The sequence below is a fragment of the Battus philenor genome, unplaced genomic scaffold, assembly GCF_028537555.1.
Source record: "Battus philenor isolate CCGP_79_NKW_IND1 unplaced genomic scaffold, ilBatPhil1.0.hap1 SCAF_7, whole genome shotgun sequence".
NCBI classification, from domain to species: Eukaryota; Metazoa; Arthropoda; class Insecta; order Lepidoptera; family Papilionidae; genus Battus; species Battus philenor.
Window position 1 is genome coordinate 2,918,873 of NW_027181737.1, and position 19,626 is coordinate 2,938,498.

Here is a 19,626-nt window from a genome sequence, read left to right on the forward strand (position 1 = left end):
GAGCGCAATGAACTGCTCACTGGTACTCCAACTTGCCAGCCCGCCGACCCATGTCGGTTATTATATTACATGTACGAATCCCTTCATTCCTTATTCGAATAAACATAGATATTTCCATGGTTTATTGAGTGACTGTGAGGTTGCCAGTGAGGCTTAGTACGAAAGATTTCGCTTCATTGCAATAATCGACACATATGGGTTATATACATTTGTCCTAAATCATTGAAGGATATTAAACAAGAAGACGTTTCATAGCCTTGTTCATTACAATTCCTTACTAGCGAAAGTATGTAATGTCTTATAAATTTTTATCTTTGAAAATATATGAGCGTTCGTATTCACATATATACCTTTCTCTGTCGCACACATCTTCCGTCGCTCTCATACAAACGACGCTTCTGATTGGTTGTAAGATAGCGATTTTGATTGGTTATATAAATAAAGTTAGTTCTAGGATAGATTAATGTAGTTATAAGGTTTGGTATGAATACAGAGTTTCGACAATAAAATGCAGTATATTGTCTGTTGCTAAAATAGTGTTAAACTAAACAACCTGATAATTTATAAAAGCAAGTTCTTACCAAAATCAGTTGCTCTCACAATCAGTTCGTATTGTCCACGAGGCGTATCCATAGTCTGGACTTTATCCAGTATGGTAATCTCTCCTGTGTTCTCGTCCACGGCGAACACTTGTCCCTTGTGGGCTATACTATTGTCGGAAACTAAAGAATATTTCACTCGACCGCCTCCTTGTGTGGGCCCGTCGGCATCTGTAGCCTATAAAAAATGAAAAATTAAATTAAAAAATATAATCATTTCAAAAAATTATTTCCTTTAGAAATTACCTAAAAATTTATCAATAATAAAACAATAAAGGCATTCAAAATTTCTGAAAGATGTTTCGGTAGTATTTATTATCAAAAACTATTAATCTGTAGCCAAAACAGCTGATTGCATTGATTACTGTGCGCTGCAAAACTTGGAGCGTCCGTATTTATATATACCTTTCCCTATCACACACATCTTCCGTCGCTCTCACACAAACGACACGTGTGATTAGTTTTAAAGTTGATATTGCGAATGTTTGTATAAACAAAGTTATTTCTAGGGCTGGTTAACTCAGGTTTAAGGTTTGGTATAAACCAATGGTCTCAGCAAATAAAATCTATTCTCTTTACTCGAGTTTTACTTTGAGCTCTAATAGACAGTCTCCTAAATCAAAGTGAAATCTTCGTCGTCGACATTTCAGCCAAAGGATGCACACTGGTGGCCGAAACAGAAAACACGTGGCTTTTAAGGCATAAGAGAAAGTATCTTCAAAGAGGCCAAAATACCAGGGATTACTTCCTAAAGTAGTATTAGTGCTTTATAATAATACAGTCCTAAGACGTCCACTGCGTGACGTTGCCTTTCCCCGTAGAATTCCAATAAGACCTTATCGAGGTTAAACTTAAAGTTTTAGAATAGAGACCACGGACTGGCAATTGTAGCATAGTACATCCATCAACAAGGTGTGCAGATAACCTTGTTAAAGTCTAAGGGTGAAAGCAAATGCCAACCAGTTCTTTTGAAAATCTTTGGAGGAGGCCTTTGTCCAACAGTGGACGTCATATGGCTGAAATAATAATAAATTATGTTAGTGACGGTTATTATGGCGGAAGATCTTGGGACCAGCTAGAAATCAAGACGGATTTTGGAGGCTTCGAAAGAATGCCGAAATTGAGACTTTAGCAGCACAGCCAAATATCATTGGCGAATATAAAGCTCAACGAATCCGCTGGCTTGGTCACTTGGAGCGAATGGGATCGGATCGGAGTGTGAAGGTAGCGTACCTGGAAAAACCGAGGGGTCGAAGACCAGTGGGTAGACCCAGGTATCGCTGGATCAATCGCGTTGAGGCAGACTTGCGCGAATTGAATGTCAACCAATGGCAGACGATGGCGCAAGATATAGGAAAGTGGAAGTCTCTCGCTTCGGAAGCCAAGACTCACTTTGGGTCACTGAGCCAGCGGAGTAAGTAAGTTAGTGACGGTTGCACCAGTGTATTAACATTAAACTTATGTATAGATGATATCGATAAGTAATCATAATATAATGTTTCGGTAAAACTTACCCGTACAACAAATTGAGGTTCAAAACTCGTAGCGCCGTCTCGTATAGTCCGACTGTATTCGGAAGCTTCGAAAACAGGTGCGTTATCGTTGGCATCTAGGACATCTATAAACACACTAGCACTCGATACCTTACCCCCACCATCCTTAGCCACCATAGTAAGACTGTAGCTCTTCTGTGTTTCATAATCCAAGTTATTAGCAAGGTATATACCTCCTTTACTCCTATCCGTCTTAAATAAATTTGACCCGAATCCTGTTAGAGAGTATTCTATTTCACCAAATATTCCATAATCCCTATCAGTAGCTGCTACGTCACCAATTTTGGTTCCTATTAAAGCATCTTCCATGACTTCAAATTTATAATCAGTTTGTTCGAACACCGGTGCGTTATCATTTACATCTAGAAGTTTCACGTTGACTCTAGCAGATGACAGTTCAACATCGTCTGATGATGCTACGATGTCGAAACTGAATAATCTTTGATTTTCATCATCAACGTCATAATCTAATCGGGATGAATCTTTAACTTTTATGCTGACTGGAGTTCTTCCTTCTCCATGTTCAGTGCTGATTGAAAATACGCCTTCTGAATTATATACATCGTGTAATTTTAAATCGTATTTACTGTTTTGACCGATATCGATATCTTCAACGTAAATCGATAGTCCTGGTATAGGGCTACCGTTCTCGATATTTTCAGGAATCGATACATCGTAGACGTCTCGATTAAATTTAGGCACGTGATCGTCTATGTCAGTTACTATTATTGTGATCGATGTAACTGTGTAATCTGACGGTACCTCGTTGTTTATTAATTCTGTCGCCTGAAAATTAACAAGTTTCATTATAATATAATTCATAAAATAAAAATGATTCCGGAATAGTGAAGGTAAGCGCAAAATTAGAGAATAACTAGAACATATCAGCTGATTAGTTTAGTCATATTTTCATTAAGGTACGAGACAAGATCCAGATAAACAAAAAAATTGATAAAATAGATGAGAACAGACGTTTCAAATATTTATATACTTCAGGCTATCCAACATTAAAGATCATATAAAACCTGAAAGACGTATAAGGACTGTGTTTTTTTTAAAGTGTATATTCTTTTTTGCTCGCGTTTTTGTACGTTACAGTGTTACTAAGTCTCTTAACCACTTCGGTTCGGTGCTTGCAGAACACAAAATCATACATATAGCCAAGCGTCGACTTTACTCGTCAACCAAGAAATTTTAACCTATCTCTGCAATTACAATTTATTATAATAACATTAGGTAACGTAATGCGTATCTGTACCTGATTGTAATGTGGAACACTACCATTATAAGAGCAAGAAGGGTTTAGTGTCCCGGCAGGTAAGAACCGGCTGTGCAAATTCAACTATAGTCGACACTCGTATTGAAGTGGTTTAACTACTTCCTATCATATATCGTAAACCAGGGGTGAGCAACCTTTTTTGCTTCGAGGGCCGCAGTTTCAAAAACAGAGGGTCATGCAGAAAATAATGTATATAGATAAGGTTCGAACCTTTTATAAACGTGATTTATGTTTGCATTATAGAAGTTTACATCCAATTAGATAATTTTATTATCCTTTTAGCCTTGTTTCTAGGCTTTCATTTAAAAAAAAATTAAATTCTTACATTCCTCGAGGGACGCATGCGGCCCGCGGGTTGCTCATCCCTGTCGTAAACTATTTAAATTAAAACTAAGTTGGAGCCACCTTTTTTATATCATTGGTGTCTTGTTTGTTTTTAACGACGCCCTAACAATGTCCAGTTGATAAACTTACAGTTCTTAGAACTACTTCATTATCCATACTCCAAGCTTATCATTGGTTAATTTACTTTAACAAATATCACTCTTGTAGGTAATTGTAGTTAATTATTAATATATGCAATGAATACACAAACAGACACTATATTTCTTGGTTATTTTTTTCAATTAGGCTGCCTGTTGTACAGGCATTTTGATCTTAACCTTTGTCATTACGATATCTGTCTGTATATTTCATCTAAATCTATATGAAAAACTTGGTATAACATTGAAGAAAATTCTTACAGTTCTTCAACTTATTAGATCAAAATCGTGTAAAAAAAATTTTCAATTCAATACCTAATTGAACGATAGTATAACATGCGATTGAAATCTCTAACGGGCGACAACTGTCGGATATAAAGTTCGCTCATAAATATCCGATACCTTTTGAAAGTGACTTGAACTTTGGGTATTTCGTCGACGTATGTCAAATCACAAGGTCCTATAGCAAACGTCCAATGCCATGCTTGCTGGTTTCCACTTTAGAGCAAACGCGCCCGTGTGTGCGTGTGTTTGCGTGTGTCACTGGGTGCGTGTGTGTTTGTGTGGCCTATCTGTAGCTCTTAAATATACGAGTTATTATATACTTCCTTACTTTCACATAAAAACTGTACACTCCTCCGTTCTGCATAACAGCTTCGCTCTCTCTATCAATTGGTATATCTGTAGCGACCAGTGTAGCGCGGCCTATAGGCCTCTCTGGTAACAGCTTGAAGTACTGCTGGGAGTCGCCTTCGAGGGTCAACAACACCGGTCTCGGGTTTGCCGTGTCGCCGTCTTTAGCTACTATTTCCATTATACTTGTATTCTGAAATCAATTATTTAAATATATAATCGACATGAATATTTTTGCAAAGACATTATATTATCTACTATAGATGTCGCCACCATAGTTCTGTGTTCTTAGTAATGCAGTTGTGATCATATTGCTCGCACGACCATTGTATATAGGCCACAACTAATATAAACAATTCCTTACATACATAGTTAAAGTTGAGGTTAGTAGGTCGATCACATCAGTGACATACAACGTTAAAATATTATTGGATGAAAAAATATTTTTTTATTTTTGGAATCTATCTATAGAGAAATTCTCGAATCTGCACCAATTTATAAATGAGATATATATCAGGTGGGCCTGTGAATATCTTATTATTAACATTACAGTCTCAAACAGTGGGAAAATAATCAATATGACCATTGCAATGATATTCATAAGAATACAGAAGGTACTATTTGTCTTATAATAAATCACCAAATATGCTAAGCACTTCAAGAACTTCCCAATCAATTCGGCTATTTTTCATTATTTTTTAAGGAATAATAATTGAATTCTTATGGAGGGTGAAATTGGAAAATAGTAAAAACAAAGTTACTTTTTCCATACGATTTATAGCTTTGATTGAAACACGCTTTGAACAACTTTTTGCGTCAATCAAAAGTAGTGTTAGAATATTATCAACATCATCAATGCAGCTACAGAATGTCCACGACTGGACATAGGCCTTCTCTTTACATTTCTAATGGAATACCTAAAGCCAGCGTCTTCCAACCACCTTAACAAGATCGACTATCTAATAGATTCAGGCGTTACTTTGCGGAAGTCCATCCTAAGTAAGAAAAGGACAAATATATAGTTACTTCCGCTATGTAGCAGTAGTCGTGCAATGAAGAGCACCGTCCGCCAGCCCGCTGATAAATGCGAAACCGAATATCTTGGCGTTTAACACTAATCGGTGTAACATTACTCCTGGGGATGCCTCGTGGAGGGGTGAAACACGTGTTGAGTGAATTAACGGTGGTAGTTGTGTAATTCGCATTGTTTGCCGCACGCGTATTTATCGGCAGGCTGGCGGGCGGTGCACTTCATTGCACGACTGCTGCTACATAGCATAAGTAGCTATTTATTAATCCTTTTCTTACTTAAGAAGATGGACTGTCTATCTTCTTGGCGAACGTCCCACGCTGCGCTTGCCAATCCGTGGTCTCTACTTCAGAACCTTAAGGCCTTATAGATAAAAAAATATCGTATACCATATATACATTACAATTAATATATATCTTATAATTTCTCATCTACAAGCGTACGAAATAGACAAATAGTTTCTGTAAATAAACGGTGTTTGTTCATAATCGCAGCGGCCGAATTCAAATCGGCGTTCGAATTTTAAAAACATCTTTTTTTTTTAAATATCATGGCAGTAGTGACCAGCGATACGGAGCGTTGACGGTAGAGTAACAATGACATTATATCAACCAATAGAAGCCTAAAGCCTCCCCGTAAAGATCACTGCAGTGACTGCAAACAGCGACATCTGGCGGCCTTAATTATGTCTTCGATACATCTAGTGGGAGACTTACCCATGCTGCGGCTATCGGCTTTTCTTTTCTACTGCGACAGACCAGGCAGCCATTTTAAAGGCAAGACGTTTATCGAGGCAGTTGGTTTAAATGAATATACTCACAGGTGGTGTATTCTCCGGTACTGTAGCAGAGTAGGGGGCATTCAGGAACTCGGGCGGCTGATCTTGCACATCGCGAACGGCGACAGCTAGACGGGCGAGAGCTCTTCGAGACGGCGTACCAGAGTCCCTAGCTGCCAAACTCACAACGTACGCCGAACGGCTTTCAAAGTCCAGCGCCCGGGATAGAAAAACTCTCACAGCATACTCGTTTGGATTCACCTGAAACCGATGGTAGTGGTTTTACACGTGAGATTTGAACCCGTAGTACCGTTGGAAGAGTATTTTAAAATGACTTGTTATAACTGGATATTTATGGAAAAAAGGTAAGAACAAAAGAAATTGAGAAGAATGAAAGTGAGTGAAGAATAAAGATAAAAATTTGAAAAACTTATTTATAAACAAAGACCCTGATCCCAACAAATTAGGGGTACGAGATGCCTCCAATGGGACCATAAAAAACATTGATATTTATACGCAGATTATATATGAAACAGGATGAACACTAGTGGAACTTATGCCTTAATTTTTTTTGACTACTATTATCGTTGCTACTCAATTATATATTACTCATCATTTCGCCGATACTTTGTGCACAGTTTGGCGAATGTGTAAGCATATATATTTTTAGAAAATGTTATACGTGGAAATTAAATAAGTTATAAATCTTAAAATAATTAATCGAATCAAGCTTTATGTAAACATGACATTACCCTCTTTACCCTTCTAGAAGATGCAGTGTCATTAGTTCAGATGATCACCCCTCCAATATTATAAAAATATCTAGTCATGTTAAATAATGCTCAGCTGTACTATTTTTATGTCAAAACCTATTAGGAAAGCGATGAAATAAGAAAAATCATAATTTCAAGAGAGAGAGAGGGAGAAAGAAGAATGGACAAAGCTTTTTGAATAAAATGAACTATCCAATTGTTTTAGGTATCTAAAAAAGAAAAAGGGTTACTGAATAAGTAAACATACCATTTCCGTTACAATTTTAAAAGTGGAACAGGCTTCAGCGTCACTTCCTTTCTCTTCGGTGGAACAAGTGACTTCGATCTTCGCGTTGTCACCTTCATCACGATCCGATACCAGGATTACAGGAAACACCTGAGTTTATTTAAAATAATTAGCTATTAGTACTTAATTTATAAACGGGCAATTATTTAAAAAAAATCTTTTAAAATATTGTACGACTTATTACAATTTTTTATTTTCTAATAATAAGGCATTTGAAACAGTATTCTAGGTTACACGGAGTTACTATTTTAATAAAGTTAAATTGATGATCTTATAGCGTCAGCGCACCTTGTAGATGGACTGACCAAAGACTTCCATGCAGGCAGTTTTCAACTAGTTCTTTTGGAAATCTTTTGGGGAGCGCTGTGTCAAGCGACATTCTATGACTGAATTGAGGATAATTCATATGAAGTTTCCGCGTTTTTTAACTAATATTTAGAATTCTCGTGTCACGGTGTGCGTGATTGAACTTTTCCGAAACGGCTCGACCGATTTTCGTGAATCTTAGCGTGCATATCGGCCAGGGTGGAGAATCGGACAACATCTATTTTTTATCCCCCTAAATGTTAAGGGTGGTCCACCCCTAAATTTTTATTTTTTATACAATTTTTTTTGTTTTTTCCTTTGTGAACAGCATATAAAAATACATACAACCCTAAATTTTCATCCCTCTACGATCAACCCTTATTTTTTACTTGATTTTTAATGTTTCCTAGAAATAATATACATGGTAAAACGACGTTTGCGGGATCAGCTAGTATCTACATAATTATGTCGTTCTATGTTCATGTATTTTACACATGCATATTGTAAAAACGAATTTTTTTATGCGCAATAAGGGGGTAGAAAATGTTGATCTATGCCTTTTATTAATATAGGATATTCAAATTCAACGCTTCAATAAAATAGGAACGTGGTTTCATAAAATTTATTTTTTAAATGCTAACTATCTTTGCGTAAAAGAGCAACAAAACCCCGTAAAATATTTCTATGTAGTATATCTTTAGTCTTAATCTATTATAAAGCAAAGAAAAAAAAATAATAACCCAGCCCATAATTAAAAGTAAATAAGTTATAATACTACATTCATATTTGGTGCATCAGCACTAAACTGCTATCGATGACATTTATATTATAATAATAATGGTCATATAAGGTCACAGTTACACTGACTCAGGTCGCAAATACAAGGCCATTAATTAAAGTCGTAATTAGGGTATATATAAATAAACTAAGTGAAATGAACCAGAAATTAAAAATTCTTGCAGTGTGATAGTATTGGATATTTTTTTAGGCTCTTCTATTGACTAATATTACGAATAATATTTACCTCGATTTCCGTACCAACTGGGGTTGCTTCACTGATATTGACTATATAAGGCCGATTGTGAAATACTGGGGCATTGTCATTGACGTCTTTGACTGGAATCACCCTTCTGAGTGAAACTGTATTTGGCTCTGTGTTCGCAATTCCTTCGTCTAAAAATTAAAAAAAAAAAAACTTTTATTAATATAGACCAGATGGCCGCTGGGTTCTTAGTGTTCTGGTGCATGCGCAAGACCACACACAAGTTGGACATATAAGCTTGTTATGGTCATTGGAAAACAGTTTCGACTGCAAAATGTTTCTAATTCATTTGTAATAAACCGAATTAGATTTTTATATAAAATACAGCAAAACATTATTGGACTGCCAATAACAAAATTCAAAACGCATATTAAAAATAAATTGACGGAAGATTATTATTAAATAAAAGAATATTTAAATGATAAGAATACTTGGCAGCGACGTCGCCTGATTATTTTGATTTCATTTAGGCTATATCTAATAAAGTGTACATGTATACATCTGTATTGTTAGACTTTAAAAGATGTGTTGTTGTGAAGTTTTTTCCTGCTTCTTCACAACTATGAAACTTTGTTAAGCAAAGTAAAATCAAGAATAAAATGCATAAAAAAATAAATGTATCATAAATTGACGATCATAAAGAGTTACTTTATCTTTATATTAAAGCTCTCGTAAATGCAGGTAATTTTTTTCTGGGCTGCCTATTTGTTAAGCGTCTGTTTGTCAAAAGTTGGATTAACATTAGGCTCAACTCAAACTATTTTGAAGAAAGTTTTTGTCCCGAACGAGTCAAGTCTCGATTGGTGTCAAAATCGTTCTATTTTTTCGAGAAAAAAAGTTGCCAAATATGTTTCTAATTGTTCCGCAACCACCGTGGTCATCTGATTTGTCTCCGTGTGATTTCTGACCGTACAGCTAACACAAAAGGTTTTGAAGGCTGTACCGGAAGAAGACTAATCTGACTGTTTCGAGAGACTGGAAAAAGCGTTGACAAAAGTACATTTTAACAGATGACGATTACTTTGCAAGGGATGAAATTTATTTGGAAGAATAAATAGTTTACATTTTATAAATAAATTCACTTCGCTTTTTGATGACAATATTACATCTTTTTTTTTTTTAAAATGAATACTACAGAATTATAATATAGTTACCGGTTAAGCTTATGATGACTTCCAGCGTCGGCTGCTCCTCTCGATCCAAAGTCTTCGCTAAAGTCACCACCCCGGTCAGCGAATCCACGCTGAAGTACTGGCCGGATATGGAGTATCTCAACTGACCATTTTCAGGATCAACGCCTATAATAAATATTACGATCATTCGCAACAATGAAATTGAATGCACAAGGAACTTTCAAAAAGTAAATACTAATACACATAGTAATTTTTACTTGTATATTGATTCATCGCGATATATCTGCAACCATAAGACTTGTAATTGGGTAGGAATATTTCTTTTGTCGAGTATAGTACAGCTAAGATTTTATGAAATAATCTAACGAACTACAAGCAAATAGAGGTGATAGAATAGGTGTTCATTATATTCACGAAGCGGCCCGGGTCAGCCAGTATATATGAGAGATTTCCACCTATGTACTGACCCATCGCAATATGTTGAAACGTGAAATTTGGTAAGAACATTCCTTTCGCCGATATTTCAAGGTTAAGTGTCATCGCCAACTAGCCTGCCAAGTGTGGCTATTGTGTTATATCCCTCTGTAGATATCTTTGGGGAAGTCCTAGAACTTGCAGATGGCGTCTATTTGCTAAAATGACTATAATTTTCGCCAAGTAGATGATGTCAGCTATGGATGAATACTACGGAATTTAACCCGCAAGAGACGTGTAGGGCAGGGGGTCCTTTATTTCGTCATTAACCCTTCGTTTGCCGCAACATAACGCCTGCCAGTTAAATGAAATATTATTGTTCATCCTGTGGTCTGTGGTACATCCAGAGCAAGCGATTTTAAACTGTATTATTCAGGTGATTTGATATAATGTAGCCTACTTTATTTCGAGCAGATCTGACCCGTAAGCACCAGGGGAGTTCGAACAGATATGTCCATAGGCAGTTGACAGGTTAATCCATTCATGAAACGGACCTATCGATAGACTATAAGCTTGAGTACCATGTTACCTTTTAAATGGTATACTGGCGTTCCAACTGGTGTGTCTTCTGGCAGACTGAACTGGGACATATCCCCGGTTTGGGGTACGAAATGGGGCGCCCTGTTGATGACTTGCGCCAAGGATATTTGCAGCAGACATACTATCAGTAGTATTATAAGAGGGTTCGTATCGCTGAGCACTGTTGGAACCTTTCGCCTCTGGAACACTATCTCTGCCATCTGAAATTAAATTTAATTATATGTTAGTATAAAAGACTTGACTGATGCAATCCAGTCATTTATTTTACATTATTAATATTTAATTAATAAAACGAGGCCTTTCACATAGGACCGTATTGGAAAGATTGCAGTTGCTCCACGAGCCATGGATATGAAAATGAAAAGAATAAAATTAAGTGGTTTGGAATTGTCATACAGATATTTATGATATTTAATGGAATCAGGCGTTACCTTGCGGAAGCCAACCTAAGTAAGAAAAGGACCAATACTTAGCCACTTCCGCACATGCAGTGGCAGTCGTGCAACAAAGTGCACCGCCCGCCAGCCCGCTGATAAATGCGTATGTGGCAAACAATGCGAATCACACAACCGCCACCGCCAAATTACTCAACACGTGTTTCACCCCACCACGGGGCATCTTCAGGAATTATGTTACACCGATTAGTGCCAAACACAGAGATATTTATGATATACTATTTCCTAACATACATACATAACAGCTTAGGCTGGACACGCTTGGCGAATGGGATAGGAGGTATGCGCAAGGATGTACGGCTTCGACAACGCGGATATTCTTCCCGGACGTAAATGTAGCGTATCGCGTTCTACGAGAGATTCAGATGGGCACAATCTTGGTCCAAATGTTCACGGGGTACGGGGGATTCTCCGAGTACCTGCACAGGTTCAAACTCAAAGAGAGTCCCTCCTGCCTTTGTGATCCCGCGGTGGACCAAACTGTGTTGCATCTGATCACCTGCTGCCCCATGTATGGAAGAGCGAGGTTTGAATGCGAGATGGAGCTGGGGGTCGACATAAAGAGGGACAACATCTCCTCTATAATAAACGACAACCAGCGCCGTCCCATATTTTTACGATTAGCATCAACAGTAATTAAAAATTCAATCAGTAGAAATAAGACTCAATAAAAACAAGCGGGCTCAAAGCAGTCAAGTAGGATAACTTATTATTGGATGTATAGATATAAGAGAAGTTAAGAATAAGTATAAGCACAAAGTTTTGCATTGTATAAGGATAGACAGATAAGAAATAGTATTAAGCGTAGAATTCATATATAAGAATAGACTAATAAAACATGTAAATAGCTAAGTTAGCTTAAATAATAAGTGTAATATAAATAGGAATTAATACTATAAGAATATTAGGAAATAAGCAAAATAATTAGAAACTAATTGTAACAGTGCCGTGGGGGGTTTTAGTCAGTAAAAGTCTGACACTGCCTGGGCCCTCCATTCCCAGGCGTCCGATGAGGATATCCCCCCCCCCCCCGTCTAGAAATTGTTAACTAGAATTAAAAAGGCTCTGACCATGTTACAGGTACTTTTGTATTGTATAATTAAAAAAAAAAACATACATACATATATTAACATAGAGGAACAAAATTTAAAATTGCTCGGGTCGAGTAAATAAATAAAATTAGGATGTAATGAACCGAAAATAATAAAATAATATTTTCATTTTATTTAGTTACATTTAAAATGAAATACAGTTTAAATATGTTGAAATAAAGAAACTTATTAAATGTGATATGATGATGAGTTACAGAAATATAATATAGCATAGTAATAGAATAGAACAAGCTGTAAAAACCCTCGGGCTAACAAAAACAACATCAACTGAGAATAAAAAGCATAAGTTAAAAATGATAAAACTGTGTTAAATTATCTGTAACTGTGTTATTTAAGGAACTAGGTGAAGGAAAAAAATCGGGAAAATGGATGCATTAAAGATATTAATTATGAAAAAGAACGCTAGACGAAATATTGTAATAGAAGAGTATAAAAATAAAAACAATGTGAAAAAGATTTATAAAAGGTAAAAAATGTTCCTTTACCAATAATAATATAGATGTACGAGATATACCAAAACAACGGTGGCCATAAAAAGCATAAATATATTTACAACTTTGAACAAAGAAAGTACAAAGTTTTCATTTAGGATATCTAATCTCTCTCTCTATATATACATTAAATTCTCTATTTAAAAAGCTCTTTTAATCGAAATGTTGTTAACAGATGAATGAAGCTTTATCAATACACGAACTCTTTTTCTTAACTTTTTTGTAACTGTATCAATTAGCATAATTACACAATCCGGTGTAACGAAACGAAGCGAGTCGCACTGTAAACGGTCGTATCGTGGCGTTGCGACAGGCCCGCGTGAACCGGCTCAAGCCTGACCTCCACGTAATTTGAGAATATTTCTGTGTAATCTATTGTTACATGAATAGAGAATGGGTAACCTAGGTTTGCTTTACAACTATTTTAGTAACCTCTCTATCGATATTGATCGGTTAGGTTTATTTACATTGATTATGTTGTATAATAGCATACGGCGAGTCCCCTCACGCGCTTATTTAATAAAATTCATCAGTTGTTCTAAAACAGTGTTTAGAGTCGGCAAGAATTAAACTTCTTCGCATCGCGGTTTAATCTTTTTCCAGAGGCATATTCTTAAATAATTATTTTCATCATAGCGAGAGCAATGAGGACACCAGAACTGATCGGTATATGATGACCACTCGGACAAGAGTGCACGATAAAGAAGTAAAAGAATTTTATAATTAAATAAATCAATATAAAAAAAATCTTCACTAAAATTATTTCGAGTTACAGTTTCAGTTTTTATTTATTTTTTTAAAATATTTACTTACATAGCGAACAATACAATTTTTTAATATAATAATTAATAATGTACCAAAAGGGCATAAGAACTTTAGGAAAGATTGTGAACCACTACTATAAAGTAAGCGTGATGTGGATATCCGGTTTTTAAATTAGACGCAAACTAAGCCTAAACGGAATCATTATTCATTCATTTATTTATGTTATTATTCACTTAACAATATTTTTGGTGACCACCTGTATATGTCATCATAAGAAACCTTTACGAGCCGAATTTCATAAAAACTAGAATCAAATCAAGCCTCCTAGATCTGAGAACTCGAACGGGTATGTTTTGTTGTCACTTTTGTAATATCTTCAATACAGTAGTAGAGCAATTAATTCCCAAGATTAATTATTTATTAAAAAAAAATTTGACGTCCGACCTGATTAAGGTCTGGATAGGGAGAAACATAGAGGGAGTAAGCATCGCCTTCCAGATAAGACAACAATAAGACTTAACCCTAAACACTAAAGGTCAATAAGACTTGCAACAAATAAACAAAATTGTTATTAAATATCATATATTTTACAAAGCATTACAGGCGAAATAATGAAAATTTTTGTTGTATAAAATGTAAAACTAAAGAAATAAAGTGTATTATAAAAAATAGTCATGTAATATAAATTTCTGATTAGAGAAGAAAGGCGATGTATAAAAGAATTGAAAATAATAAAAGATTGAACGTCGTGATGAACAAAAGAAAGACAAAAGATGTTATAAAGGAAGGAAGGAGTATGGAAATGAAAAACTAAAAAAGTAAAATACTTATTTATACGAAATGTTACGTCCCTGTCTCACACATCGCAAATGGAACGATAGGTTCTTAAAGAGTCATCATTAAAAAATCAATTATGATCTTATTAAAGTCTTCTATCCACCTTGGAAGAGGTTGCAATGTAGGTTCTATTGGAAATCCCTGGAGAGAAGCCTCTACTGCTGACTATTTTAAATTCTATAGGTATACGTTTAAAATGTTCAAGGTGACAACCCTATCGTCACGTAATGCAGTCTAAAGTAAATTATTCGTTGCAATCGATTTCCGACTACGAGATGCGTGTCGCAAACCAAACCGCATCGAATGCGGCGGTTGATTTTCCTCACTATGCGTAATGGGGTCAAGCAATTAGTACTAAATTACAACTATGCGTTTATTTTCGTATTGTGAGAAGGTCATTGAACTATTACGTAATTGGAATCTGTTTTGGTATCTAAAAAAAAACTTTTATTATTTATAAAAAATGTATCTCATAGCTTAGATTAATATAGATGTAACAGGAATTGATATCCTAGGAATCGAAACCGCGGCTTAAGATCGCAAGTCTTACAAGTTTTGAAGAGGTTAATATGTAATTGAAATGATCAGTCAATGATTTAAAAAATAATAATTAACCTAAGGATAATAAAGTATGTAAAAGAATTTTTTTGGCACTATCAATTAATTAATTAATTTAATTTAATTAATTTAATTATTGGCCTGTCGAAAGCAGGATAAATAAACCAATATACTTACACTTTATACATGATGATTAAAAATAAGTATAAAAGATTTTACACCTATAAACAATCAACAACAATATAACCAATCGACTTTTGGAAAGAGACAATCGGCTAATTTCGGCTTCGTAGAGCGTTATCTCTGTCGCACACTACTTATGAGACGATTTGTCAGTTTGTGCAATATTTATCGCCGAGTACTGTAATATGCAATTACCTGATACATTACAGTATTAATGGTAATCCATCAAATGTTAAATATAAGTGATTTTATCATTGAAAACATTTTTAATTTTTTGTAAAGATGTGCGTAATTTTGAATTACAAAAAATTCCGAAACTCCGCATAAATTTACGTCAAATCAATATGGAATGTTTTGACACGAAATAAAATAATTCAGTTACTGATCATTTATTTTTACATTTATTTACTGCAATACTGCAGAAATTTCTCATCACGTAAAAATAAAAAATGTTTATGTTTTACTTGCAAATAAATACATTTATTATGTTTTACATTCAGTTCGTCTAAGGTCAAATTTGAATAAGCGTACCACGTTTATTAACTTCCGCATAACTGTTTCTTATTGCAGTTGCAAGCGATTTTATGTCGGTCATTTCCTAGGTTCGATTCTCACCGAGAAAAAGACGTAATGTGAATATTACAAATACATTAAGTGTAATGTTTATTTCATTGTACTTGTTGACTTTATGTTAGTACTGTAAAAGGTTTAAGATAAGAACTTTGTTTTAAAAATCAAAATTTATATTAGTTTTTTGATATACAGGTGTATTTGCTAAAGGGATTAATTTTTAGTATATTTACTGGCAATAAATGTTTGGTAAACGCTATCCTAAAATTTACGTGTATATAAAATGATACTTAACTATATATTAAAATTTCTTATAGTTTACTTATGCCACTGCAAATTTTAAAATCTATTATATACTAATTTATCAAACTATCGTATTTTAATAGAAACAATAATTCATTGTCAAACATTTCAGAGCGATTATTATACAGGTTGATTGGAAATAAATGTAAAAGTTTTTTTTTTTTTAATTTTATCTATTCATACAGTATAAATTATAATGTTTAATTGTAATGTTAAAATGATTAATGACGTTGATGATGAAGGTATAATATACATATATTCACAATGAATGTTCGTATTTTCGAAACGAGTTTTAAAAGTGACCTGATACAAAAAATAGTCGACAATAAACTAAGCATTCGTACAAAATGTTGTGTATATACTAGAAATATTATAATATCTTCATTATAATGATTATAAAGCCTTCATTCAATCTGATTAAATCCGGTTCAATATTCGCGAACTGCCTTAAATTTCCGCATTCGTTGATTTTCAAACGACTTCTTGTGGACGCTTGACTACTACCTTGTTTAGTCTTTTTTTTTTTAATACAATAGCGGTAATTTGTAATGAAAATATTAGACGTTATTAAAACAAGTTTTAACAAAGTTTCTACTTAAAACAACTTATACAGTATTTTAAAAGTGTCATATAAGAACTTGTGCTTATAAAATTTTGATTTTTAGTACTCATCGAACGACAAAATATTTTTATGTCAATCCCTTGAAAATTTACTGATACCAAGGAATCTATATCGACAACTTACTTAGACTATGTAACGGGTGCAAAAGTGAGATCATAATTTGAACCGGCAGCCATTTTGACATAATTTAAAAAAAAAACTCAGTTATTTAAATATATAAGAGCAATGACATTACTTAAGATTTGGCTCCATAAGTAATAATTAAGTCACTTTGACATTATGACATTACTTTTGCGCCACCTGATACAATACAAACTATACGTATCAGTACCGAAAGTTTTATAAAATTGTTCTAATTTAACTGTAAATGACTGCTATAGTCATCGTCACCACCATTTCAGCTGTAAGACGTCCATTCCTGGATATAGGCTTCCCCCAGAGATTTCTAATAAGACCATTTGGAATCAGTCTGCATTCAGCGATGTTCAACGACATGACGGTCATCGATTCACTTTGTATGGACATAAATTCTTTTCTTTTTTTTAGACTCACTGCAATGCTTAGGCCATGAACGATCTTGAGCTGCCCGCATTCAACACGTTCCAGCCTTTCGGCTCCAACGGTCATCAGTTGCATGAGTTATGTATCTCACCCACTGCCTTCAGACAAGTAATCCCTACGTCGGGAAACTTAGTTTTCTGGGAAAATCCTGCTCTCTCTCGCGAACCAATTGCTTTCTGGATAAGTTTGAGCCATCTATGAAGTACATTGAAAGCACCACGTCGTAAATATCAGGTAAAATGGAGACAAATCTGTTATGCAGTTTAATGTAATTGAGAAATTAATTACGACAGCTAAATATCTAGAACTAATTATGCAATTTTGTTGGTCTGACTGACCTTGATAGACGATTTGACATCATCGATATTACTGTGAGTTATTTTAAAAATTATTATTAGCGATTGGCAGGGCCGCGTGAAACCTTTTTATATTTTTGTTTTTTTTTTTTTATATTTGACAGTTTGTGTCGCTAAGCGTCTTACATGGAGAGTCGCGTGACAACATCCGAACCGAACGTCACGCTTTCGAGCGTCTCCGCGTACGAAAAATCGTAGTTGCGAAAAAAAGTGCTCCGATCCCGATGCATTATACATCAAAAGACGCGCAAAAATATTAGCAGTGCCATTGTGAACTAACTAGTAAAATCAGTGCATAATTGAACCTGTTATAGTCGAAAAACTGCCTAACACGGACATTGTTCATTTAAACTGAAGTTACAAGTGTTTTGTTATATATTTCGTCGGGACTCTGCGGACGACGGCGCCCGCTTGGCGACAGTGTGGATTGTATTTGTCAAGTGGTTTGCGTCGCGACCCAAAATTTTTTTTTTATTATTTTTTTTTTCCTTTTCTGTAATTGCCTCATCTGTTCAATATGAAAACGTAAGGTAGCTACTATAGCCGAAACCCCGGTGGATATTAAAAATTCACCAGGCCATTTATATAGTGCGACATGAGCCAGGCAAGCCCGGCCGCCGGTGCGCCAGCGGCATCGCCCGCAGAGCGCACCGCTCCGGAGACGCCAACCACTGCGTGTGCGCCTCCAACGGCGCACGTGCTGCAGGCTACAGCGGATCAAGTCTCCGACCTAGCTTCCCTGACCGCGGTAATAAACACGCTGTCTACAACTATCGTAGTAGCCGTCAGCGAGGGAAAACATTTAACGGCAGCGAACAAAAGGCTCATTGTTCGCGCCGCTGAGGAGAGTCGCCGAGCTATGGCCGCCTACGGCCGCGTGGCTGAGGCGTCCGGGAGCCGCGCCGCCTCTGCTGATATGCACTCAGGCAACTGAGGCGATAGTTTGCGCCAGGAGCTTCTCGCCTGCGTGCGGGAAGAAATGGCGAAAATAAAAAAAGACCTTACTCGCGCCGTGCACACAACCTCGACCTCAGCCGCGGTCATTGCCCCGGTTTCTACCGCGCCATCCTACGCGGCAATGGCCAGGCTTCCGGCGAATACAGGTATGACGCCCGCATCCAACAAAACCGCACCTCCACCGACACCGCGCCCAGCCATCATCGTGGCTTCGAAGACGCCAGCCAGCACCAAGCAGGCGGCAGTCGAGGCTTTCCGAAAAAGTATTTCTTTTCGACAATCGAACTATGCTCCTACTAAGGTTGTTCCACTATCGAACAACAAACTGCGTGTAGAGTTCGACACTGCCCGAGACTGCGAAGACGCCTTACAGCGTCTTACAAAATCTGGCGCGTCGCAAGTGACAGCGGAGAAGGCACAGAAACTCAGACCCATGTGCATCCTTAAAGGCATATCTATAGACACTCCAAGTGGTGAATTAACGTCCATATTGTTGCATCAAAACCCAGAAATGAAGGCTTATACGGATGCCGACATTAGTTTTAAATTTAAGCGCAACAACCGTAACTGTAAACTGTATAACGCAGTATTCGTTCTCAGTCCCGGGCTGTGGCGAATTTTTAAGGCAATGGGGAGAGTCCGAGTGGATCACCAGAGGGTCCACTGCGACGACTTCTCTCCATTTATCCAGTGCCACGCGTGCTTACAGTTCGGGCACCTTAAGGCTCAATGTACAGGTGGAGCAAAGCGCTGTGCGCATTGCTCGGACTGCTCGCATATTGAGACAGAGTGTCCGCATAAGGAAAGCGCACCCAAGTGTTACAACTGTGCCGCTCGTAAAATTAAGTTTAACACCGCGGACTGCATTGCACATAAGGCCACTTCCCCATCCTGTCCAATAGTTACTATCGTGAAGAGACGAGTGACTTCCAGGATCGATTATGGATA

The 19,626-nt window shown here is 36.3% G+C and overlaps 1 protein-coding gene across 1 annotated transcript in view; it reads right to left on the bottom strand.

The window, feature by feature from the left end:
* Cad74A (cadherin-74A) overlaps positions 1 to 19,626 on the bottom strand; it is a 49,783-nt gene that overhangs the window by 18,908 nt on the left and 11,249 nt on the right. The window contains exons 2-9 of the mRNA XM_068774168.1: positions 10,898 to 11,108; positions 9,916 to 10,059; positions 8,744 to 8,892; positions 7,375 to 7,503; positions 6,397 to 6,615; positions 4,527 to 4,739; positions 2,114 to 2,938; positions 582 to 777 (exon numbers count right to left, since the gene is read on the bottom strand). Coding sequence (XP_068630269.1) covers positions 582 to 777; positions 2,114 to 2,938; positions 4,527 to 4,739; positions 6,397 to 6,615; positions 7,375 to 7,503; positions 8,744 to 8,892; positions 9,916 to 10,059; positions 10,898 to 11,108 — 2,086 coding nt within the window. The remainder of the gene's footprint in view (positions 1 to 581; positions 778 to 2,113; positions 2,939 to 4,526; positions 4,740 to 6,396; positions 6,616 to 7,374; positions 7,504 to 8,743; positions 8,893 to 9,915; positions 10,060 to 10,897; positions 11,109 to 19,626) is intronic.